Source organism: Muntiacus reevesi, chromosome 2 (genome assembly GCF_963930625.1).
Source record: "Muntiacus reevesi chromosome 2, mMunRee1.1, whole genome shotgun sequence".
NCBI classification, from domain to species: Eukaryota; Metazoa; Chordata; class Mammalia; order Artiodactyla; family Cervidae; genus Muntiacus; species Muntiacus reevesi.
Genome location: NC_089250.1, coordinates 139,678,372 through 139,704,621, shown reverse-complemented (window position 1 = coordinate 139,704,621; position 26,250 = coordinate 139,678,372). Strand labels below are relative to the sequence as shown.

At 47.1% G+C, this 26,250-nt stretch overlaps 1 protein-coding gene across 2 annotated transcripts in view; it reads left to right on the top strand.

Moving 5' to 3' along the window:
* Positions 1-26,250, top strand: part of SORBS1 (sorbin and SH3 domain containing 1) — a 234,492-nt gene that overhangs the window by 191,761 nt on the left and 16,481 nt on the right. The window contains exons 20-28 of one of the 2 annotated variants that reach the window (XM_065922954.1): positions 5,916-6,088; positions 6,648-8,114; positions 8,772-8,857; positions 11,886-12,053; positions 16,016-16,062; positions 17,979-18,093; positions 18,256-18,381; positions 20,221-20,415; positions 22,003-22,779. In XM_065922954.1, coding sequence (XP_065779026.1) covers positions 5,916-6,088; positions 6,648-8,114; positions 8,772-8,857; positions 11,886-12,053; positions 16,016-16,062; positions 17,979-18,093; positions 18,256-18,381; positions 20,221-20,415; positions 22,003-22,779 — 3,154 coding nt within the window. The remainder of the gene's footprint in view (positions 1-5,915; positions 6,089-6,647; positions 8,115-8,771; positions 8,858-11,885; positions 12,054-16,015; positions 16,063-17,978; positions 18,094-18,255; positions 18,382-20,220; positions 20,416-22,002; positions 22,780-26,250) is intronic. The other variant, XM_065922955.1, reaches the window with a different exon arrangement.

The following is a 26,250-nucleotide window of genomic DNA, read 5'->3' as shown; positions in this document are numbered from 1 at the left end:
TCAAATATTACAGTCACTTGGGCATATCCACTCTATCATATCTGGCCAGGGAAGACATTTTGCAAGAGTAGTTTCGTTTCAAAGTCAACCAGCTTGGATTAGCGTATGTGGGTGACAGTGAGTGAATTTCTAATGGATCTAAGGGTTTATGCTGGATATTCTGATAGAAGCATAACATATAGTCCCCTAATAGTTTCAGGGGCAAAACATGCCAAAAAAAAAAAAAGTAAATAAAAAGGCAACATAGCAACTGAGTAAAATAGATTGTAGAGGTTAAAAGTATTCAGAAGGTAGCTCCCACAGGCTGTCAGTGTTAAGAACACAGTTCTTGAATGAACAGGTCTTGAATGAAAGATTTGAATGATTGTTTGCACACTTAACTGTGTGCCAAGTCTTGTGCTTAGCAAAAGTGTATTAATACTTTACCTCATTTAGTCCTCAGCATTCTAGGATCAGTTGTTATTTTTAATCCTCATTTTATTGGTGAGGAAACAGGCGCATGAAGGTTGTGTGTGCCTGGCTTCCATAACTGTGCATGGCAGAGCTACCACCAGAGTAGGAGCAATGATATTCTAGGCCAGGGAACTGCTGAGGTCTACTGGTGCCATCTATAAACTCTCATTTGCACCAATAGTGATTCAAAATTGGGTGTTAAATTAACCAAAGAAAGGCATGCTAGAGTTTACTGTTTTGAGTGACTAAAAAAAAGAAAGAAAAAACAAGGATCCATTTGTGTCATAGTATGTTAGCAGGATTGAGGGCATACAGAATGTTTTTCTGGTTGTGCCCTTTGGCATGCGGGATCTTCGTTTCCCAACCAGGGATCACACCCACATTCCCTGCAGTGGAAGCACAGAGTCTTAACCACTGGACCACCAGGGAAGTTTCCATGCAGGCTTTTTAAATATATATAATTTTCTTTCTTTCTTTATTGGCTGTGCTGGGTCTTTGTTACTACACAGGCTTTTCTCTAGTTGCGGCAAGCAGGGGCTACTCTCTAGTTGTGGTTTGCAGGCTTCTCATTGCGGAACCTTCTCTTGTTGCAGAGCTCAGGCTCTAGGCACATGGGCTCAGTAGTCGTAGTTCGAGGCTGTAGAGCATGGGCTCGATAGTTGTGGCACACCTCAGCACGTGGGATCCTCCTGGACCAGGGATCGAACCTGTGTCTCCTGCATTAGTAGGTGGATTCTTCACCACTGAGCTACCAGGGAATCCCCTCCATGCAGGCATTTTAAAAGAGCAAGTTGCTCTCAGACACTCTGAGGACTTGTGTACATAAAACTATTCAATGTGTTCATTTATCAAGTAGTCTCTTCTTGTGCTTCCCTTGTGTCTCAGTGTTCAAGTGCTTCCCCTGTGGCTCAGCTGGTAAAGAATCTGCCTGCAATATGGGAGACCTGGGTTCGATCCCTGGGTTGGGGAGATCCCCTGGAGAGGGTAAAGGCTACCCACCCCAGTATTCTGGCCTAGAGAATTCCATGGACTTCATAGTCCATGGGGTTGCAAAGAGTTGGACACGACTGAGCAACTTTCGCTTTTCTGTTTGTGTCATGGAAATAGGTCTCTGGAGACCTCTGTTTTTCAGTCATGGCCCAGCTCTCATCTTGACAGAAATAGATGAGCTTTTCCCTCCTGCTGTCCTTCCTTGTGGGGACTTTTCAGTAATTTAGGCTTGATTCTCTCCCAGTTTGTTCAAATGACTGAAGTTTTTCGGTGTTTGCAGCTGGGGACAAATCAGCCTGAGTGCAGTGCCTGACATGTAGGAAAATGTACAATAAGCGTTTGCTGAATAAATGAATGCACCTATAGATCTCAGTTAATTAGAATCCAGCTTGCTTAGCGCTGAGGCAGGCAGCTTGTGAACGCGAATCACATGTGAAAGAAATGTTGTCAAGACTTGACTTAACCTAAGCACCAGAGAAAGACGAGTCACCAAATGGCCCAGGATCAAAAATTCTGTGGTCAGTCTGTAAGAAGTGATAGTGTTGTCTTTAAATCCACTTTCACATCTTGAGCAGACTGCAGTTTAGAATTTTATTAGCATGATTCCTTATCACAATGTGAGAAGTTTAGAATTGTATTAGCATGATTCCTTATCACAATGTGGGAAGAACCTGGGAAGAGGGAAGGAAATTCACCCATGGCCCCAATATCCTAATACATCTGTCAGTCTTTCATTTCAAAAAGCATCTTTCATGCTTGTGATCATAGTGTATATCCCATTTTGAATTTTATTTCCCTGGAGTTATCAGATCTGTATGTCAACAGTGTAGACTACTCATTATTTTCAACGTAACTTAGCATTTTGGCACGAAAATATTTTTTTTGCCTAGCTGAAAGAGCTTTGCTTTATTTGGCCAGCAGGTGGCACTCAAGAGCAAGCTGCTCTTTCCTCAATGGTGATGGTCTACTAGAGAAATCACTTTTCCCCCTTAATCTAATTTTAGATCAAAACACAAATCATTAGGGTAGATCTACATGAGTGATTAGAGACTCCCCTGGGCCTTAAAAATGTCATAAATCTGTGTGCATGTTGGCATTTAACTCCATTGAATCATTTATTCCACCAATGTGTATTTATTGAACAATAGTGCTAGACACCAGGCATGCAAAGATTCATAAGATAAACTGCCTGGCCTCAAGGAAAAGTGTCATTGGAGAATTACATGATCGTACATGACAATCAGAATGGACAATTCAGAGATGGAACCCAGGAAGTGTTTGAGGGGAAAATCAAAGAAAGGTTTTATCATGCAGCAGCAAATAAAAAGTGAATGACAGGGACTTCTCTGGTGGTTCAGTGGCTAAGACTTTATGCTCCCAATGCAGGAGACCTGGCATCCATCCCTGGCCATGGAACTAGATCCCATGTGCACAACTAAGAGTTCACCTGTGGCAACTAAGATCCCACATGCTGCAACTAAGGCCCAGCACAGCCATATAGATAAAAGTTTAAAAAATATTGTAAAAAAGTGAATGACAGTAGCATTATATTATAAATACAAAAAATTTTTTTTCATGCAGTACTCTAAGATTGTCTGAAAGTGAAAGTCGCGTCTGACTCTTTGCAATACCATGGACTGTATAGTCCATGGAATTCTCCAGGCCAGGATACTGGAGTGGGTAGTCTTTCCGTTCTCCAGGGGATCTTCCCAATCCAGGGATCAAGCCCAGGTCTCCTGCATTGCAAACAGATTTTTTACTAGCTGAGCTAAAAGGGAAGCCCCTAAGATTGTCTAGATTCCCCAAAGTCTAGAAACAGTTATTATTATTTTTTTCTTTTTTCCCCTGAAACCACTAAATGGTTTTGAACAGTGACTCCATGAGGCAGGAATTTTTTGTTTTGTCCTCTGTTGACTTTCCATCTAGGAGAATGATTGACTTTTAGTAGGTGCTCAGTAAATATTTGTAGAGTGAGTAAAATGAGCAGTGGAATGACAAATTGGATCTTCTCTAGAAATGTCATTGGCAGTGATTTGCAGAGATGACTGGAGGAAGTGAGGACTGGAGACGTGGGCAGTGGCAGCGTACTTCCTGCAGAGGTGTAGTGGAACAGTCGTGGGCAGTCCCAGGGGGAAGAGAGCAGGATTCATGTGACTGTTTCCAGGACAGGGAATAAGCAGGGCTTGGGACTGGTTAGGTCTGGGGAGGGGAAAAGAGGGTGATTCTACTGGCTTTCTGGCTTGGGTGAAGGCAGACGGAGGGATAGAGCTAGGTTTGGTTTGGGACAGGCTGGGTTCAAGATGTCTGAGGGTCATGCGGTAGAGGATGTCTAGAAGGTAGGCTGAATGTCTCTGTTTGGAGCTCAAAAGAAAGGTCTGTATAGATAATGGATCTGAAGGTGGGTTTTGTGGACAGTCTCATCACACCTACTAGTTTTGCAGATGAAAGAAACTGAGGCTGAGAGAAACAGATTGTTTGCCAAGTTTTTAAAGATAGCAGACTTGCTCAGCTGATCACTTTTCTCATGGGAGCCAGGCTGGACTGACAGCCTGCCAGGACCCAGCCTGCCTCCTCCAGAGTGCGCCTGGTGGCATGTTTGGAAACACTTGGCCCTGAGATGATTGCTCTGTTCTCTCACTTTACCCTTCCAGTGAGTGTTTTTATTGAATCCCTCTTGAACCTCAGCAGTCAGTTCTGCATCTTAGCCAGGGGGTGAGTTCCCCACGCTGTCTCTTCCTGGCTTGTTATTTCCAAACTAAAAATGGCTCAACTCAGACTACTGAGGGCTAAGCTTCCTTTTTTTTTTTTTTTGGTCTTACCATACACCATGAAAGATCTTAGTTCCCTAACCGAGGATCAAACCCCAGGCTTCAGCAGCGAAGTTGCCAAGTCTTAACCACTGGAAACCAGAAGATTCCTCTGAGCTTCTGAATTTGACTTGTTTTGTTGAGTAATCTGTGGCTGCTAGTCCTGACCGGCCCTTTCTCGATCAGTCTGACTGGTTTCCCCATCCTCTCTGATCTGTTGGAACACTGCAAGACCCAACAACTCTGTGACTATCCGCAAATAACCTTCATGCCTCTGGTCCTCGGCTTTCCCTTGGAGAAAGTGGGACAAATGATATGCCTTTCCAACATTAGGAGATCTAATAGAGATGATATATTTTAAAACATTGTTCAAGAGCTTTAAAATATTGTTTTTAAACAAGGAGCCCCTCAGTAGCAAAGTGTGCACATCTGGAAAAAGCATGTTGGCTTTGGTATCAGAAAGAAAACAATTGGCTAGAGCAGATCCATTCTGAGAGGTTTCCTGAGTACTGATTTGTTGTTCTGGTGGAAGCAGGAAAAAATGGTGATAACGGCTGGATAACGGCCAAAGGTGGGGTGACTGTGGGTAGGGGGTGGGTTCTGATAACTGGTGAGCTAGAGGGGGTGTGAGGTCAGGCAGCTGGTTATGGCTGAGAATAAATAAAATATTGGATTGAATCAATGTTATCAAGCTGTTTATATCTTTATGCTGAAAAATCCATATTGATACTGGTAAATGGAATTTGGTAGGACAGAAAAGCAGCCTAGTGAGAGCCTGAGTGCTTTTGTGGGAGAAAGGGGGTCACCCCTGATCTGAGTGTGTGTGCACACATGTGTGCGTATGCCCACATGTCAGTGTGTCTGTGGGTGAAGGCATAGAAAACTGGAATTAGGGGGAGGGGAGGGTTCAGTGAGTAAATGCTCTTAATTTTTTCTGTGCCCCACCTCATTCCATAAAGGATTTGTGGTAACTTGCAAAAACACCTAGACTTTGAACAAGATTAATAAAAATGAGCGATATAAACAAGTGATAGTTGATACTCCATAACGCATGTCCTAAGGTGCTGATACAAATTTTGAAAGCAATGGATGGAATAAGATGGAATAAGGAATGCCAGCTTCCGGTTGCACTTGGTGGCTGATTTTCCTGGAGACCCAAGACAGCTGGGGAACTACCTTTTGTTGTTCAATTTAATGCTCCATTGGTCAAAGCACTTGTGAGTAACAACGTAGAAAAGTGATGCAGGTGCTGGACTTGAAACGGCCAACTCTGGCTGGCGACATGTCAGAAACTCCACTCATGTCCTTGACTGTCTCGTCTTGTGTGCAGTCATTGGGCCCCAGAACCCCCTCCTGTCTGACCCTGCTCTGTGCCCAGGAAGTGTTCCTCAGTTATTCTTTTAAAGCACAAATGCAGTCATCTCAGAGCACCTTGCTGTTGGGACACAATTCCTGAATATTTTGGGGCTCCCGAGGGCCTGCTTTGTCTGTCGAGCTCTGTGGTTAAGTAAGAATGCCCTTTAGGAAGGACTGTGCTTGGTGAGGATTCCAGGAGGTATGTTTCCTTATCCTCAGCTGGTAATGTGCTTTTTAGAAAACTGTTAAAAATACTAACTGCTGTGTTGGTTTTTTTTCTTCTCTTTTTAAAAATTTCATTGTTCTCAGTGTATATTCTTCCAACTTCCATGCGGTGAAGAGGGAATCCGATGGGGCTCCTGGGGATCTCACCAGCTTGGAGAATGAGAGGCAGATTTATAAAAGTGTCCTGGAAGGAGGAGACATCCCCCTCCAGGGCCTGAGCGGGCTCAAGCGGCCATCCAGCTCAGCCTCCACTAAAGGTAACGGGGCGTAGCCTGCAAGACTCTGGCCCATCTACAGTGTTATCGGGGTGTCTCTTGGCCATCTGTACCCGTTCCTAGGGTGATGGCAGCGAGAGTAAACCTCCAGCTACTGGGATCCGTTTTGACTTGTTCAGATCCATTTCCAGGCCACTGAGCCCTCCCGGCCCCCTCCCTGAGTTTCTTACCGGCCATTTTTCTTTCTGGTATTAATAGTTCCCTTCCTTTGAATCCCCACCGTGCTCTCCCTGAAGCATCTCTCTCTCTCTCTCTCTTTTTTTTTGTTCTGGTTCCCTTTTCTTAGAAATTAGCTGAGCTTTTCCCAATTCTAACAGGGTGGCCATTTTTTGTTGCATCTTTGCACCTGCTTTGCAGCACAGATTATTTTGCTTCCGGACATCGACTGGAAATTAAAACAAAAGAAACCAAAAAATCACACAAAACCCTCTGACAAATAAGCATGTTCCCTCTCCCCCTTTCCTTCTTCTTCTTCTTTTTTTTGTAGCAGCTTTCAGCTTTAACCTAACGGGTCTGTTTATTTTATTCTGCATGCTTCCAGTGGATCATAAAGGTGGGAATGCTCACATGATTTCTTCATCTTCAGCTCATAGCCGAGCAGCTCACAGTAGCAGTGCGTTAGGCCCAGGGTGTAAGCACAAGAAGCCCCTGTCTGCCGCAAAAGCCTGCATTTCGGAAATCCTCCCCTCCAAATTCAAACCCAGGCTCTCTGCTCCCAGCGCTCTTTTGCAGGATCGGAAGAGCATCCTTCTGCCGTCAGAAAAGGCTCAGAGCTGCGAGAATCTTTGTGTCTCGGGTTCTCTGAATGACTCCAGAAGAGGCCTCCCCCTGCCAGTGGGGGGCAGCGTGGAGAACCTGCTCATGCGCTCGCGGCGGGACTACGACGGCCGCTCAAGCAGCACGCTGAGCCTGCAGGAGTTCGGCGCAGCCGCCAGGAGGCCTTGTCCGCTCTCGAGGAAGGCCGGCCCGCAATTTACCATGCTCTACCGCGACATGCACCACATCAATCGGGCCGGACTCTTCCTGGGGTCCGGCCCCTCCTCCAGCGTGCGGGATCTGGCCTCCCACTTCGAGAGGAGCGGCCTGGCGTTGGCCCGGGGCGAGATGGGCCCCAGCCAGGAGGGCTCCGAGCACATCCCCAAGCACACTGTCTCCTCCCGCATCACGGCTTTCGAGCAGCTGATTCAGCGCTCCCGGTCCATGCCGTCCTTGGATCTGTCCGGCAGGCTAAGCAAGTCCCCTACACCTATGCTGGCCCGGAGCGGCCTCGTGTCCGCCCGCTCGGCCGAGTCCCTCCTGGAGTCAACCAAGCTCCGGCCCCGGGAGGTAGACGGGCTGAGCTCCGGGAGCATCATCTATGCCTCCCCAACATGTAGCCGGATGGCGGACTCCGCCTTGGGCTTCCGGGGCCTTGTGCCTTCCGAGCCCCTCTCCGCCTGCTCGGACGAGCTGGACCGCTGCTCCAACGTGTCCAGCGACAGCCGAGAGGGCAGCAGCGGCAGCGTTCACGGGGACTTCCCCAAACACCGCCTCAACAAGTGCAAGGGCACCTGCCCGGCCTCCTACACCCGCTTCACCACCATCCGCAGGCACGAGCAGCAGCAGGCCTCCCGGCGGCCCGACTGGCGCCCGGATCCCCGGGGGGACAAGGGCACGCTCCTCAGGAACATCTACCTAATGAGCCCCCTCCCCTTTCGGTTGAAAAAGCCCCTCCAGCACCCCCTCAGACAGCCTGGCCCCAGGGACTTCTCGGGCCAGAAGCCAGAGCCCCCCAGTCAGCCCCATCGGGACGAAGCCCCCTCCGGGGGGAGGCCCTCGGTGCCCAAACGCCTGTCTTCCCGGCTCACCATGGCCCGGCTGAGCCGGATCTCAGAGCCCCCTCAGGAGAGACCCGCGACCCCGGAGGTCTGCCCGCGGGCGTTTAGTAACGGGAACTCTGTGCCGTACTCAGACCAGGGCCTGGACAGAAACAACAACCCCCACGGGGAGCTGGGGGCGCCCCTCGGAGGTGGCCTTCTGTGTGTTTGACCAGTCTCGCCTCACCCGCCGCTCCATCCTGCTTGCTGTGTTCCCCCCTCCCCTGTGCCCTCCCTGCTCATTTTCTGGTCCGTCCTTTGTTTTCTGTTTGTTTTGCTTGGCAATTAATCATGGCTCGTAGTGGCTGCTCTTCTTTAAAAACAGATTCCCCCATGTCATTTAGACTAACCACCAAACTCTGTTTCGAAAGAAAAATTGGCCGTTTAGCACATCTGAGAAATTTGTTGATTTGAACTCCTGAACCCCTTGCAGTTCACACCAATCCTGACTCACGCGGAGGTTTTTTGAGAGGCAGCCTCTCTCGGTGGCCCTGTGTGTGTGTGTGAGTGTACAGTGTGTGTCCTATAAGACCCTGCACGCCTGTTAATAGGGACACCTTTCTAAGACGGTTCTCTCTTTGCTCATTTTTTGCCTCTCGTTAGTTTTCTGTGTATGAAACTAATTCACAAGTAAATCCAAAAAGAAGGAGGGAGGGAGTTTGGTTTTTTTCCTTCAGAATTTGATACTGACCACCAAACGACAATGGTAAAAACTTGATATTTATCATGGATGAAAGGTGAAATCTTTTCCCAATCTGGTTTCCCACTAAATCTTTGCCTGTTTTAATTCTGCTTTATTGTTTTGAAAGATTCAGAGTCACCAAGGCATTTTATACCAGCTGATTACTTGGAATCCACAGAAGAATTTATTCGACGGCGTCATGATGATAAAGAGGTAATCGCCACTTTTGAACTCTCTAAGCTCTTGTGCAGACAAAAATATGCAGGAAGTAGACATTTAGGGAGGTGACATGGCCTAGCAGTTAGAATCAAACATAGGGATTTTCACAGGTGAGTTTTTATATGATCTAGGCTCGATCATTCCTTTTCTAGTCCACTTCTCCCAAAAGTAGGACTGATTTTTTTCAAGGCACTAACTTCCAAAGGCCAAGTCCAGCCAGTCCTACTGCTCAGGAGGTTCAGAAAGAGGTTGCCCACCACTGCATTCAGTGCCTCGAAAGGGGAGCACCCTCACCCCCACTTTATTATTCTCCAAGGAAATTCACCCTCTATTGACACAAAGCACAATTCATATTGTGAGAAGGATGCAATAGGAGAAAGAGGAAACGTAAAATGAATAATGACCATGATAAATACATTTTATAAAAACATTTTGAAGACGTTGCCTTTAACTCAGAGCTACCCCGGTAAACGGTGACAGTGCCCCACCCCAAGAACTTCAGCATTAGCCTTTGTCTTGCAGCTGCTGAAACGTGCACAGCAGTGATCTGACTGGTGGGGCCAGGAAAGGGGCACATTCTCTTGGGATTTAGGAAGAGGTGGTTCTGTATATCAGCTAAATGGGCAGAATCACAAGCTGCTGTTGTGATGAAGTGTTATTACAAGACGTGCTTTCTAGATTTCACATTCCCAGAGGAAAGGGCCCTATTGATTAAACAAGCTCTGAGGACCATTTTCATGCAGTGAAAAGACGGAAGAATTGTTTCGAGGCTAGTGGCAACAGGGGAAGGTGGTCATGTGTACACAACTCTGTCCCCTTCCCTGTAAAGTCCAAAGCCCTCTTCCTATGTTCTCTTTCATTGGGGTGGTTTCAGAGTCTAGGGGGATTTTTATTAAGGCTTTAGGGTCGGGCTGACATTGAAGAGAGCTGGAGGGTAACAGTCATGCTGTCAGCTGGAGAGACAAAGGACAAAAAAGACCACAGTTCTGCCCTTCTCCGGGCACCATGCAGACAGTACTCAGTAAGACATTTGCACCTGTCTATGAAAAGATACTCAAGGAAGCATTTGATGGACAGAATTATTTGTGATAACAATGTGAAAAGCTCACAATGCATGTCCATCAGGCCATAGAACAGACTTCTGTTTGTCACTGAGATATGAGATTCCACCTATTGAAACCTGGCCTGCTATGTATGATGAAGGGAGGTGACATTCCATTTCACGAGTATAAATCCTACCATCCAACATGGGAGGTTTTGTGATAGAATTCTCACCTACCTTGTGGGAAGCAGGTTTTACTTTGCTGATATAGTGATTCAGAGGATGAGCAGCTTGTTTCCTGAATATACTGGCTCACACTTCCTGGTGTCCTTATCCCTGGTTTTTGGCTTAAATGTTTAAACTATGGAAATGATGGATTTACGAGGTCAGATTCAAGCTGGGAGGGGAGCTCTGCTCCATTTGCACTCACTCATGTTATTATTAGGCCACGTCATGCGGCATGTGGAATCTTAGTTCCCCATCCAGGAATGACTTGTGCCCCCTGCATTGGGAGCATGGAGTCTTAACCACTAGACTGCCAGGGAAGTCCCACAAGGGGCTTATTATTAACATTGATGATAATGCAGTTCGGAAAACAAGAACCTGTCAGTTCTGGAAGGGACATTGGTGGTCATCTAGCTAATTCTCTTGTTTTATCCAGGAAAGGACTGCCATAGGGTACTGGCTAGCCCCAGACCACATAGAAAGTTACCTTGTAACAGAGGCAGGGCTGGAAACAAGGGCCCTATGGTGTTTCACAAAGCACTTTCTCATGTCTTTTCTCACTGAATCTTTACCACAGCTTAACCTGAGCACTGGAAATCCCATAGCTATTTGACAAGTTACTGCTTTATCATTGGTAGACCCTGGAGAAGAATAGAAAGATGGGTGCACCCTCCTTTGGAGCTAGGTGTCACTTAAGGCATTTCACTACCTGCTAGGAGAAGGCTAATGCTTTACTGAGAATGCTCAAAATGATCAGTTCTAATTAATGCCTTCCTGCAAGCAATATTAATTCTGGGAATGTATGATTGGTTTAGAGTAAGAAAATATTAAAATTCTCTTCTGTAGGGTCCTTTCAGTAGGCAGTGAGGACATTTAGTTAAATGTAACATTTTTTAATTATTTTAAAAGGCCTTTAAAAACAGAAATGAATGACTGTTTCCTTAATTTAGGAGAGAATATTTCTTTTAAACTCAGGTACCTTATTCTTAGTTTATCTCCTATATGTATAGTCTACAGCAGTCCCTTAAACTCAGCTTCATTTCTCTAAGGAAGAAGTAGTTGAGTAGAAAGTACATTAGGATAATAAATGATGCTTTCTGTCCATCACAAATAGGTTTTGGTGCACATGCTGAAGCCTCCTAAAATTGTATTCAGAGGAAGGCTTGGATGGTCTAGGAGGAAGGGTGCCATATTTTCTGAAATGGATATTTCTACTCTCTTGAGCATATTCAAATAGCAGCAATAGGAAGCACAAAATGACCTGCTTGCCATAGAACCCCTTAGTAAAAGCCCACAGCAGTTTAACAGGAAAGATGTGGGCAGGAGGAAGAGCCCACCCTGGTTCCACTGTGGGAATATGCTATGGGAGCTCATCACTGGCTAAGTGAGTGAGGATAGCACTTCCGGCCTCCTGCCATGCTCCATGCTCATGAATGCTCCGGAAGGGCCCCTGGATGATGTGGCCTCCGCTGCCTTGTATCTGGAGGCAGAAGGCTGTCAGCTGAGCCGAGGGATAGTCTGCAGACAGTGTAACCACATGGGACCAGCCTTCAGTGCTGCCTAGATTTCTTCTGCAGTGCCATCTCCTCCCTGCACAGAGCACACAGGGGTGGTTACAGCGGGAACGTAAAGCCCCTCCAACATCTGTTTCCTCTCTATTGACTCAGCACCTTTTTCCTTAGTTGTTTTTGTTGGCAGTTTTCCAATGCCCTGGACCAGATGATTCACTGCCCATTTTATGCAATTTCATGGCAGAAACTTTTAGCGGACCAGAGACGACTTAAACGCGAGCAAGAAGAAGCCGATATCGCAGCTCGACGCCACACGGGCGTCATTCCAACGCACCATCAATTTATCACTAATGAGCGCTTTGGGGACCTCCTCAATATAGACGATACGGCAAAAAGGAAATCTGGGTCAGAGGTCTGTTTTGGTCACCTCGATCTGCTGCTTGACCCAAAGCAATATTTGCCTCCCCTCAGCATTGCCCTCTGTAGGCCAATTTAGTTCTCCAAGCAGCGTCTGTCATCCTGGCTTCCCTTAGGCTTGCTTTGGCTCTTCTCTGGCTGGTCGGAGGACATGATTCCCATTATGTCCTGTGCTCTGTATGTCCAAGCATGCCTGGTTGCGGGACTGGGATCCACCGGTGCACACTCCGAATGCATGCCTTAGAGCATCGGCTGCCTTCATTGAGTCTCGTCTTCTCCATCCGCATTTTACCATGATACTGCGTTGCCTGTGCGTTCCGCTTAGACACCTGTACCTTAGCTCATATGCATTAGTGGCCATGGTGTGGACAATTACAAGCTGCTTCTTTGAAGAGATGGTTTAGTGAAACTTGTATTACATGCAGTACTGCTGCTTGGTATCCTACAGTGATACAATTGAAGTGTTCAAGAGAACTGAAACCTCACTGAGGAATTTTGAAAGCCAGAGAGTTTTGCAGTTAGGGCAAGCCATGGAGGGTAAGAGCTCTCGGAGAGCCATTTCCTCCATTCCCTTAATTTGGACATTCCTCAGCTGAGATTATGAAACTTAATATTACACAAGGAACAAAGAGGCACAAGCCTTTAAAATGATTTTATCTGGACCTTGGCCTCCTGCGTGAAGGTCAGCATGTTGAAATTCTCATGCTGGCCAAATGCTGCATTTTGTGTCAGAGTTTGTTTTGCCACGTGACCCTTAAGTAGCCCTGCCTAAGATTAGCTCCTTTTGGGGAAGTGTGTGTGTCTGGGACTTGGGGGAGGGGTGGGGATGGGGGAATGGGTGAGTGACACCAAAGTATATACAGTTTTATAATCGTTCAGTGTAACAGCTGATTAATATTCATGTTGCTGTCTTTCGAGCGACAGAGGCACCACTGGTTATTCTTCAAATGGTTTGGGTTTTGTTTTGTTTTTTTAAAAGAAATAGAAGGTGACTGTGACAGAGAAGAGGGGAACCAGGTGAAAAGGAAAGCTGGGAAGGGGAAAGTGGCTTTAAGGTGATAGAGAAAAATAAAATGTAATTTTAAAAAAGGCAGAAGTTATCAAGAGTAACTCAGATGCAAGGAAAAGATAACTCCCAGCCCTCAGCATTCCAGCTCCTCCATACCACTCTGTTCTGAAGGTTCTGGTGATGGGTTATCCTTGTTCCTGGACCTCCCTGGTTGTGAGTGATGGAGGAGATGGAAACATGCAGAGGCAACCTAGGGCTGCCTAATCCCTGTAGATAATACATGTAAATGAAATGCAACCAGGGCACAGTAACCATAGTCAGAGGCAGGTGAACTCTGCCTAACCCATGCTGCATCCCTTCTAGAGCAGAGGTTCTCAAACTTGAGAGCATCAGAATCCCCTCAAGGCTTGTTAAAATACAGGTTGCTGGTCCCCATCCACCAAGTTTCTGATTCTGGGTGTGACCTGAGAATTTGCATTTTTGAGCAGTTCAGGGACTGCATGTTGAGAATCCTGGCCCTAGATGCTGACTGACAGATGTCAGAAGACAAAAGACCAGTGAGTCCTGGTGTCCAGACCATGTAGATATACTTCCGTCCCATTACCAATGTGTCCCGGTGTACTAGGCTGTGTAGATGTACCTCTGTCCCATTCAGTAGGGTTTGGGTGACCACTAATCCTGTCCAGGACCCTATGAGGGGACAGAAACAAGACTCAGACTGTGCTCTTGGGAAGCGGGCAGTCTAGTGGAAGAGGCACCCTTGGAACAGTTACCTCTGTCGTAGTAAGTAACACGATGCCTTGGGAACCAGAAGAGGAAAAGGTAGATTCAGCCTCAGGGGGATGGAGGGAGATAAAGACGGAAATGATGCTTTGTATAGGCAATGATGGCTGATGGCTTATGTTTGATGGAATCAGTGTTTCTCAGTCTTAGATAACGTATGGGTTCCCTTTAAAGACAAATTTTCACCAACCCAATTGGGTTGACCTAAGCCAATTTACAGATTAAATAGTAAACTATACACCTATACAGTTTTTATTTGATAATTATTAATTTAATTGAGACCTGGTTAATATTCATGTCTCAATCTTTTGAATGACAGAAGGCACCACTGACTGTTCATCACATGGCTTGGGCTTTACTAATTTAATTGATAGTTGATATAATTTCCCTGAATTCAGTTGTCACTCAGAGTATGAATATCATGCTATTTTAGTATAAATTTGTTTTTAATTTCACACAGCTCTGCAGTTGGCTGTCATGAGGTAACCAGCCCTCCCCCTCACTTTTTAAAAATTGGAATCACTGTGACATTTGTGTCCTTAAAATGTTGGTCATTTGGCCTTCTCTGTGAACTTGTCATTTATAAATAACTCCATGATTGTTCTCTTCTTATTTGCTTACAGTGGTTAAATTATGCTCTCTGGTCATAACAGACACAGATGCAGATATTGAAATTCTGACATTGATTATAAGGTTGGCATTTAGCTGACTTCTAGTATGTATGGGAGATAGATAGAAACAGAACATGAAAATGCAAAAATAAAAAATTCCTGCAGAGAATTCATGACCTTAAAGAAGGTCCCTACAAGACCCCAGCTCAAGGAGCCTGATAATGTGGGGGTATTTCATTGAGGGATCAGGATCTAAAACTGAGCTTGATGAAGCTTCTGAAAGTGATTTTTTTCTCACCTATATTCCCCTCTGCTTTGTCCATGCCTTCTAATATTGAAGTAGGAAGTACGTAACTTAATTTTCATCACATTGTTTTCCTAGACCAAAAAGTCATAGCAGTTGAGTAGGTTGGAGCTGCTCGTAGCTGGGGCAGAATTATACTGGCAGTTATGCACAGCTTGCTCACTTGATTTCTCCCCTGTCTTTCTTTTTTTAAAAAAAATGTAACTACTTTTAGTGGTGGGGAAGAAAGATGTGCAAATAAACATGGTAAGTAAAGAAGAACCTTTTCCTCTCTTTGATGGAATTGGTGATGAAGAAATTCCAGACACAGAAGGGTGTCTAGACAAGATGCAGGAAATAGACTTACCTGATTGGGTCAGGAAGAGTGTCCTAGGAGATAAGGCAGTTAGGTATGAGTGGGGAGAAATTACCCAAAGACCTTAACCCACCTCAGGCATTGAGAGTTGACCTGAATGACAGTTGAGAGACTCAGCCAACTTCAGAGTGAGGCAGTGATGTAATGGAGGCATTTGAGGAATGTTATTTGTGCTTCTGAGTGACAGCAGATTAGAGTGAAGAGAACTGAAGTCAAAGGAAGCTTTGTGCTTGTGGGTACCAGAGGTCGAACCTGAGAGGGGTTGTGGAGGGGATGGAGGGAGAGTTGGTGTGACTTAATGACAGACTCGATGAGAAAGTGGAGATGGGGCTGCGGATGACTTCCAGGCTTGGGAGACTAGGAGGAGAGGGCTCCCCAACAAGAATGGGAGACTTGGAGGAAGAGCATGAGCTCAGGGCTTGCTATATCTGGCTTTTTGGATGATTTCACAGACGTTGAGAAATATATGTAGTTGGAGGTGATATGAGAAGTCAGTTGGGGTTCATCTACTTGCAGGGCATAATTTAAGTCAAACAATGTGCTCCCCAAAGAGGAAGACAGTAGATAAGGAATGTCTCAGGACTTCCAACTGGTTTTTTTTTTTTAATAGCAGTATCAGCTTTGAGAACCAGCATTTCAGCTTTAGGACTTTTCTGACCATCTCTTCCCCAAATCTGGCCCTCTGTAGGGAGATCCTCACGCATGGCATAGCTGACTGAATATTCATCTAGAGCTCTGCTAAGGTCAGACAAGTGGAATTCTGCCCATATTTCAATACCAGAGTAAACTGGTTAGGGTGGATTTTTCTGCTTTGCTTTCTGGAAGCTTGTAAACATGTGTTCTTTTCATTGTACATGAATTGCAATTTTAACTTGTCATTGTTTCTTGTGTTTAGATGAGACCTGCCAGAGCCAAGTTTGACTTTAAAGCTCAGACACTAAAGTAAGTGCCCTTTATCCACCTTGTTTCTTCTGGGGACAGGGTGCCTTCCTCCTGAGCCTGTGCTTTCATTGCACCATGTTGCCTCCCCCCAAAACTTAATAATAGCACTTTTTAAAGAGAAAATGAGAGATCCATAGACTTGGATATGTTAAACGCCTCCAGTCACTGGGTTCTGTTTTCCCCCATAAATGTTACTCAAAAAAGTGTTCTGTGGAAGCACTTGATTCAACCAAGTTAAACAGGTTTCTGTCCCACAGGACTTCCTCCAGGGTGCCAGGGTGCTGAAGGGCATGATGAGTCTCCAGAAAAGATCTAAAGTGTATCACATTATCATTTCGCAAATCTTGTTACTATCAGACCTTGCCACTGGTTCCTTGGGGATGGGGTGTGGTCCATGGAGCAGGAAGGAGGCATCCCCAGCCCCCCACGATACATGACCTCTCAGCCTCTCATGAGTGTCCCCCTCCTTGCTTACCTGGGGTGGTGGTGTTGGGGAGTGGGGTGGGGAAATCCCAGTTCCCACCCACCTCCGTACCTGCGATCCCTTAGTGTAGCAGAGTTTAGAATATGTAGATGTCCAGCAGGGGTGGGTATTCTGAGGATTCTGCTTATCTGTGTTTCCATAGTTGGAGGGGGGAAATTCAGAACTCCCCTGAGAAGGGCTATGGCAAAAAATCGACCAAAGACATTCTTCTTTCTAGAGACAAACGCCCTGGATTCCCTTCACAGGGCTCTTTAGGTTTAGAATCCTGCCTGCTGGTGCGAGACCCATACAGGCAGCCTTATCCTTTGACCCAGCACAGGACTGACTGTGAGGTTTTCTGGACGTGCCCCCGTTGTCTAGCCAGCACCCCTTTATGTACTGTGGGACCACCTGGCGCACCGCAAAGCAGGCACACCGCCTCCACCCTGCAGTCAGAGGCCTGACTTTCCTTGTTGTTTGTTTGATGCACATAGAAAAGATCAGGTCATTTCTTTCCAATTCAAGAAAATTTCAAGTTGTAGTTTTTGTTTTGCTTAAAATATATCTATTATCTATCTGTCTCACTTTTAAAAATGGATTCCTGGCTAGAGATTAACATATTATTGAGGCAAACAAAAGGATGTATGTGGAAAAGTTGGGCATGAAGAGGGAAAATTCACTTTTCTTTCCAAGATCCCTTTTCTGTGTTGAAAAGGAAGTGAACTAACATTTACTGACTGTTGACTATATCACAGGCACCAGGCTAGGTCTTCTATTTGTAGTTTGTTGCTGATTTCTCCACAGACTCTGAGTTAGCTCCTATTTTCAGATAAAGAAAGTATTGGCTTGGCCAGAAACCCAATACAGTCGTTTGGGCTTTTCCATAAAATGCTTCTGGGCTTCCCTGGTGGCTCAACTGGTAAGGAATCCACCTGCAATGCAGGAGACCTGGGTTCAATCCCTGGGCTGGTAAGATCCCCAGAGAAGGGAAAGGCTACCCACTTCAGTATTCTGGCCTGAAGAAATTGCAAAGAGTCGGACACGACTGAGCGACTTTCACACACATAAGATGTTTCTGGCCAACTCAACATCTCAGAGGGATTAAGTATCTTGCCCAAGGTACCAGAGCTAGTAAATGATATAACTGGGTTTTGAATCCAGATCTGCCTAATTTCAGAGCCTTTCTACTGCATGATGCTAGATGAGTGTATGTATGTATGGATGGATGGCTAATGAGATTGGTGGATGTATGGATGGATGGATGGATAATGAAATGAATGGTGGGTGGATGGCTAAATGGATAGAATGATAAAAGGATATCAGGATGTCACAAATACTGATGTAACTTGTCGCTTTTGACCTCACTCAAAGTCTCCTTTTGCTAAAACACTGAGCATTTCAGTCTTACACTCATTGGAACATCTCCTAAAATGCCGTGACCCTCTGTCCACAGGGAGCTTCCTCTGCAGAAGGGAGACATCGTTTACATTTATAAGCAAATCGATCAGAATTGGTACGAAGGAGAGCATCACGGCCGGGTGGGGATCTTCCCCCGCACCTACATCGAGGTACGCTGGCTCTGTCTCTTTCTCAGGAAAAGCCCAGACATGCCCAGAGCACCATTTATCTAACTTGTGTTTTGTTTCCTCCTTTCCTGTCATTTCCTTGCTTTCTGCTCTTTTCCATTTCCTTTGCCTCTCCCCCCCCCCCCCCCCGCCCCCGTTTCTCAGCTTCTTCCTCCTGCTGAGAAGGCTCAGCCCAAAAAACTGGCACCAGTACAGGTTCTGGAATACGGCGAAGCCATCGCCAAGTTTAATTTTAACGGTGATACCCAAGTAGAGATGTCCTTCAGAAAGGTAAGCCGCCCTCTCATACCACACCAGGGGACCTCCACCTTGGGGGGGTGCTGTCATCATGGGGATGGGGTATTGGGGTGCTGGCCAGTCTGGTGGGGCGGTCGCACACCCAGTTCTGTGCCCCATGAAGAATTGCATTGAGGACAATTGAGGGATTTCTGCAGTTGAGTTTACTGATGAAAGGTGGTATTTCTGAAATCATAGATCCACCTCTTTTATTTTGTTTTTAATTTTTTTCAATTATTTTTATTAGTTGGAGGCTAATTACTTTGCAACATTGCAGTGGGTTTTGTCATACATTGACATGAATCAGCCATGGAGTTACATGTATTCCCCATCCCGATCCCCCCTCCCACCTCCCCCCCCCCACCCGATTCCCCTGGGTCCTCCCAGGGCACCTGGCCTGAGCACCTGTCTCATGCATCCCACCTGGGCCGGTGATCCACCTCTTTTATAAACTGTATTCAATGTTTATTGAGCACCTAGTAATGTGAGAAGCGCTGTGTTGGCAACTAGGTTATACAACATTAATGTGGAGAAAGGAATGTCCTCAGACACCAGAAGTCTGAAAAACTTTGAAGACAAGAGTCATAGGTTATCAGGCGTGCAGCTTTTGGGGAGTTAAACAATTTTTCAGAGCTGTGATTTCCTCCTATGTAAAGTGAAGATAAATGGCCCTCTCCCTGAGCTGCCATGACGGATTAAATGAAGCAGCCTCAGGGAAGCCCCCAGTGTGACACATGACACCTAGTTGGCCCTTGGTGAGCAGGAGATGACACTGTTATCATTGCCTTCAAGGTGCTTGTACTTATTTTGAACACAGTTAAGCCAGGTAGAGATACTATTCTTCCTAGGAATTCAGAAACTATATGTCAAAATTCTCTGGCTGGCTGAAGATACTGAAGTTAAGAATTTTACTGAGGATTGAGGGAAGTGAGGCTATGGCTTGAAAAAAGATGAACCACCTTATAGAAAAGAGAAACAGTGGGAGCAGCCTAGTTGCCCTACATCAGGAGACCAATAATTAAGCCATTATATGTATGTACAATAGAACACCTGCAGTGGGCCATTAGGCTGTGCACCGCCAGGAGAAATATAGAATTATATTTCTTGATAAAGAAGGCTGTATACTGTATGTTATTCAGTACCAAAAAAGCAAATTACAAAGGGGAATACAGTGCATATTGTTTTTATAAGAAAAAATATATGCAAGTCTAATTTACATGGAATTATCTGTACCAAAATATTACCAGTGGTGACCCTCAAGTGATAATATTATAGGTAGTGATTATTTTCTGCCTTACGTTTATGTTTTAATTTTCCTATAATGATACAGGAAAAAATAAAATGTTAGAAAAAGAACCCCCAAAACCTTTACCTTAGAGAAGAAGATTGGATATCTGTCTGTTTTGCATTAAGCGAGTCAAAACTACTAGATTTGGGGAATTTCCTGGTAGTCCAGTGGTTAGGACTATGCTCTCACTGCCAAGGGTCCAGGTTCAGTCTCCATTCAGGGAACTATGATTCTACAAGCTTTGTGGGGCAGCAAAAAAAAAAAAAAAAAAAAAAGGCAATTGCATTTTCCTGTTAGCTTGGGGGAATGAGTCTGACCTTCTTTAGCGAAATATGTAAAGACCAAGCTTAACAGACTCCCAACAGCTCTAACTTCTGTTAGCATCTCCATCTCAGTGATGATTAATTTCATCCAGGACAAGCACAGAAGGTTTTTCTGATAGAAGAACGTGACAAGTAATGCAGGAGAGCACAGACTACAGGCAGGGATCTCAGACGTGCTGAGGTCTGCTAGGGCAAGGACCACTGCCTCGCTGTGTCTTGCAGGGCGAGAGGATCACACTGCTTCGACAGGTGGACGAGAACTGGTACGAAGGGAGGATCCCAGGCACGTCCCGGCAAGGCATCTTCCCCATCACCTATGTGGATGTGATCAAACGGCCACTGGTGAAAAACCCCGCAGATTACATCGACCTGCCTTTCTCCTCCTCCCCAAGTCGTAGCGCCACTGCAAGCCCTCAGGTACCTAAGCTTCTCGCCACTGGTTTTCACACTCAGCACGACAAATCTAAGTGCTAATGGCACACAGCCCCTCTGGGGTGGGTCTGCAGCAGTGCAGAGAGTATACATCTTAGGGTTTGTTTTCATGTGTACAAATGGCATTTTTCAAGAATTTGCTGGGAGAAATATTATCTCAGGGAAAAGGAAGCACTTAAGGTGATTGCTCTGGGGACAAGATGATTAGGGAGAGATATAAGTGTCTTTTTCAGTTAGTCCAAAACTCTGTTCTGGTAGCATCCCATGCTGAGTGAAGCTGATTGTCTGGGTACCACCACTGTCCCATACATACCATGGCCAGTATGGTTCTCTTAGTCATCTTACTGGTCAAGATTGGCCTGCAGAATACAAAGACTGAAAGAATTTCACATCCTCATCCTCAGACATATAGACCAGATTCAGAATATTCTTTGCAGTCAAGAACTGGGTTGCAAAAAGAACTTACAGCATCTCTGTCTATGGGCTGAAAGGAAGTATATTTATAAGCATAATATGGTCTTTGCTTCCTAAACATTAATTATGAACAAACTTATTTTAAAATATAAATTATTCCAAACCCATCCTTACTGTCCCAAAGCCAAGGAAAAAAACCAAACCTTGGGTTCAGGAGAGGCACAGTGGGGTGACTTCTGTGAAAGACTGACCATAAGTGGTAAGTTACAGGGAGGATGGTCAGGGGAACAAGAGCAGGACCTGGGGGCCCAGGATGACACTTGGAGGGGGCCTCTTTTCTCTCAACCTCTAATGAGTTCCTCCTCTCTCACTTGCCATTGTTGACCCCAGGAGATGGTTCTTGGCTGAAAGCATGAGATAGGCTGACCCAAGGATTCTTTGCATGGCGAGATCTAGATCCTGTGATCTCGCAGGGAGAGAGTGGAGCTGGGCATAAGGCATTCTGTTTCGTCACAGCATGAGGAACCCCACTAGATTTTATGCTTGACTGTAGCCAAGTGCAACTATGAAACAAGATGGCTACACTGCTCTTACACCTCTCTGGAAGGCTCTTCACTGAACCCCCTAGAGAGAGTAAATGCCCAAGAAGGGCCAGGAGCAAGGACCTTTTAAAACTCTTTACTGAAGTATAGTTGACGTACACTGTTATATTCGTCTCAGTGTATAACATAGTGGTTCAGCCAGGCCACCTTTCTCTCCTCATGGCTCTGGGTCAGGGCTTCATTGCAGAGGCAGTTGGATGGAGTGGGGGTAGGGAGCTCCCAGTGTGTCCCTTTAAATCTGATTCTGCGGACCAGCCAGCAGCATCTGTTCCTGTCCTAACGGGACCCTTTCTCCCGTCTCCATGCCACCTGCTTCTCCATCCTCCCCCGCCTGCACACACCCATGCATCCACACACATGCACCCGCATCCACATCCCAGGTTCTCTCCCAGCCCGACCAGATGATTTCCTTTCTGGACACCAGCATGCCCTGTTCATCCTCTCCATTTTGTTCCTCTCTGGACATCCCATGTGATTGTTTTCCTCCTTTATTCTCTGTGCTGACACTTGTGCCTTTTACTTCTTTTGTTTTCTTCTCTCTCCTTCTCTTTTGAAGTTTTCTGGTCACAGCAAGCTGCTCATGCCAGCCCCCTCATCTCTGCCCCACCCCCGCCGAGCCCTGTCCCCGGAGATGCACGCTGTCACCTCTGAGTGGATCTCATTGACTGTAGGGGTCCCGAGCAGGCGTCCTCTGGCCCTGACCCCACCCTTGCCTCCTCTGCCCGAGGCTTCTATCTACAGCAGTGACCCCCTGGCCTCGTTTGCAAGGCCCAGCTCCTCGCTGCCCCTCAGCCTTCCCCATTCGGGCTGGTCGGACCGGTCCACCCCACATTCAGCGGTCTCCCCGCTGGCCCTGCCGCCTCCGCACAAAGCCCACTCCCCAGTGCCCGGGGCCCAGGCCTCCCTCCACGTCAACGGAGACAGTGGTACCTATGTGCCACCTCCGGGGGTCCTCCAGGATAGCTTCTCCCAGCCGTGGCTTGGGCGATCTGACAGGGTCATCTCGGAGCTTAGCAACGCCTTTAGCAGCCAGGGTAAGCGGCAGCCATGGCGAGATGGAAATGGAGCGCGTGAGAGGAAAGCAGAGAGGGAGGCGGGTGAGAGATGCCCAGGTGGACCCGCCATCTCTAAGAAGAGCTGCTTGAGGCCGTCAGACGTGGTCAGGTGCCTGAGCACCGAACAGAGACTCACAGACCTCCACACCCCAGAGGAGAGCCGGCCCCGCCAGCAGCCCCTGGGGGGCCCTTTCTCGGGAAGGGAGGCTGAGCACTCAGAGCTGCAGAGAGGTGGTGAGCCGGCCGAGAGGAAGGCCGCTCGGACGGGTGCGAGCCAGGTAGGCCTGCAGCATGACCGTGTGTGCCCGGGCATCTCGGGCAGCGGGACGGCCTCACCCACAGCCGAGTGGATGCCCGCGAGACCCGTTTGCTTGTTTGGAAACAAATATATGACCCAGGAGGGGATGGAGGGGTCATCCATTAGGTTGTCAGGGCTGGAACAACTGGAGGCCGGGGACAGTCTGTATTCTGGCCTCTTGAAGTGATTCCAAAGTAAGCCACACTGTTGGATACCTCCTGGCCTGGTGCAAAAACCCACAAGAAGGCAGGCCTTCCTCCTGGCCCAGCTGCACCTGGGAGAGGACCCCGGGTTTGCTCTAACACAGCTGAGAACACCAGGCTTCAGTTTGGCTCCGTGTGGTTTGGTTTTGTGTGCGTTGCGCTTTGTTTCCATAACCCGTGGCGCTCTGCCTGCCAGCGCTTAGCCCCGTCAGGTCTCTGTCCTGTCTCGTGTTTGTGTGGGAGCTGAGCTGCTCACTGATGGGCACATACGTCTTGGTTTTGGGGGGATCGACCCACTGCTGGGGTCCTTGAAGAATAGGCCAGGTTTTTAGGCAACTGTCCCATTTTCTGTCTGGGACAACTACAAAGATTTTGGGGTTTGGACCGAGGTGGCCCTAGGATGTTTTGAGGGCTTAAAAATTGGGGGCAGGTGATGGGGAGGTGAATGTGGCAATTAGATCATGGTTCTAATACTGGCTATGCTGTTTAATAGCCCAGAATTCAGAGCCTTTGGGCAGCTTCTTCAAAGTAGCTGAGTCTGAATGCCTGCTCCCCTCTACTCTCTAGTGATTTGGAATTGAGTTACTTTCCCCTTCTCAGCCTCAGTTTCCTCATCTATAAAATGGAGATGACAACTCCCTCACAGTCTGGTTGAGAGGATTTCATGAATTGATGGATGTCAAGTGCTAAGCATAGGGGCTGGGAATGGAACACATCAGTACTTTATAAGTGGAAGCTCTCCACCTTGGAGCTTCTGGAGCTGAGAACATTCTAGAATGTCTTCTGAACCAGATGAAATTCTTGAAGATGTCTCCAAGCCATTTATTATCTACTGTGCACAATGCCCATGGTAGATGATGATGTTTAATCTCAGTTTCCCTTTAAAGTGTCATTTACTCAACAGATACTCATTTGAGGCCTGTAGACACCTACCTCTGGGCAGGATACAGGGTTTCCCATTCTGCTTTTGAGGAGCCTGTGCTTCAGGGAGACTGGCACGCACAGCTGCAGAGGTGTGCCTGGAGGCTGCAGGAGCCTACAGCCTGAAGCACAGGTTTGGCCAGACCTGCGGCCCCAGCCTGATGCTGGGGATTGGGGCATCATTGCTGCGGGGAAGGACAGAGTGTGATAATGGTCAGTAGTCAGTCTCTAGCTCCCCACCGGCTTTCTCCTGTCCAAAGTAGGAGTGCAATTTGTCTCTCTCTCACAGGACAGTGTAAGGATTAAAGAAGGTAGGTGTGGTGCCTGGCAGGCGGGAAGGCTCCCTGAAGCAGGATGTTGCTCCAGCTCTGAGGGCAGTGCTGAGGAAATAGCCATACCTGGGGAAGGCTTTGCCTGGGCAGGTGTTCCTGGAAGGCATGTTCTGTGAGGAGAGAAGGGTGTGTCCAGTCAGGGAAAGAAATAATTTGCTGGGGGAGAGGTGGTGAAGCGACTGATGGGAAAGAAGTCAGTGTCTCAACACAGGAACAATTCTGGAAAGGTTCTAAGTCAGACCTTGGGGCCTGGAGACCTCCTCGTGGTTGGCGGTGAGTCATTGCGACCCAGTGCCAGGACCCAGTGTACACAGGACGCGTACATGGTGCTCGGAAGAGGCTGGGGTACTCACTTCCCACTTCCTCACTAGGAGAGGAGGTGGCGTGCTGCCAATACAGAAAGCCAAGCTTGTTGAAAACTGGTTTTTCTTTCCTGGTGGGCCTCCAGGCCCCAGGTACACCCCTTCCCATCCCCTCCCTCCTTCTCTCCCAACAAAACCCTGGACCCTGGCCTTACTCCATGTTGAGAGCCGGGGGGTTATGTGAAAATGGCTGCTGCCCACACACTCCGTCACCAATTCCTTCACCTTCCCCTCCTAGGACTGGGACCTGGAAGACAGCTTGGGAAATGAGGTCCTTCCAAGGAAGCTTTCTGCCTTTCTTGAGGCCCTCTTGGGCTGACAGAGCACAAGATGGGAAGGGCTTGAATGACAAGTATTCTCTGGTGACCCAGTGACCTCAGGCTGTGGCACTTACTTGAACAAATGCATTCCAGACCTGCTTGTATTATCAAGAAAATTGTCAGCCGCTCTTGTCCTTGCTGGGGGCAAGGAGCTGAACCAATAATTCAACTCTGTTATCAGTGTTGGGGACCTAGATAGATATTCTGATCTATAAGTGGAGGGAATCTAACCAGAGAGCAAGAAAAGACACTCGGAAGTGTTTCGACCTTTCCTCTTCTATTTGAGTGTCTAGGATGTTCCAGGCACTGTGCAAAGTGCTGCAGGAGGCAGAGAGGGGTGAGCATTGTCAGGGCCCCCCCTGCTCTCAGGAAAGTCTCTCCTCCTTCCTGGGCTTAGAAGGCCTCATGGAACTGGCCGTTTTGACAGCTAAACCAGCCTCACCCTCCCAAGTTTCCCCTGCTTGTGCGTCTGGAAAATTTCCACCCCTCCTTTACTTCTCCACTCCTTCCAGGAAGCCTTTCCTGCCACCTTTCCCCTCGCCCTGCAAGACTAGATTAATTGCTGGACTTTGTGCTTTCACAGCCCCCAGCACCTGATCCTGATCTAAGGGGCACTTATCAACTCTATTGTATTTGTCCCTTTGTCTGTCACCAGCAGGGCAGGGTGCAAGGGACCGGGACACCTGATGCGAGGAAGGTGCTCAACAAGTATTTGTTGAGTGAAAGCAAAGATACATTATGGGTGACCCCAACTAAAGGAGCGTAGATCTCTACTGGGGGATAAGACATGGTCACAAAAATAATTATAAGGTAGACCAGGAAGGAGGGTCACAAACAGTTTCCTTGGGGAGTTCAAGATGAGGAGAATGAGCAAGGGGTGGGGGAGTGGGGTGAGGTGGACAGATTTCAAGAGAAAAGTGACTTCTGATTTGGAGCTTCAGGAACTGGGAGTTTTATGATAGGTGAACAGCAGGAGGGCAGCATTCTAAGCAAGCAAATAGCCTAGCTAAGCCCCAGGGGTAGGAATGTGAAAGGGCAGGTGAGTTCTGGTTTCAGTGGGGCTTCTGTTTCCGCAGGTGGGGAGAAGGGGCTGTGAGCAAAGCTCGGAGGGCTGGTTGGTGCACATGTAGATACTGGTCAGCACCTCCTCACAGAGTCTGGTCATCCTCCACAGGTCCCGTGACCCTTGCTAACTGGTCATCCACATTCCCTACTTGGTGCTAGTCCCTGTTCTGCTGCTTTCTTTCTCCTGAGTCACCTGTCCAGCCCATCCCACGACCCCCAACTCTGCAGATGTGTGAGCACTTCCTTGT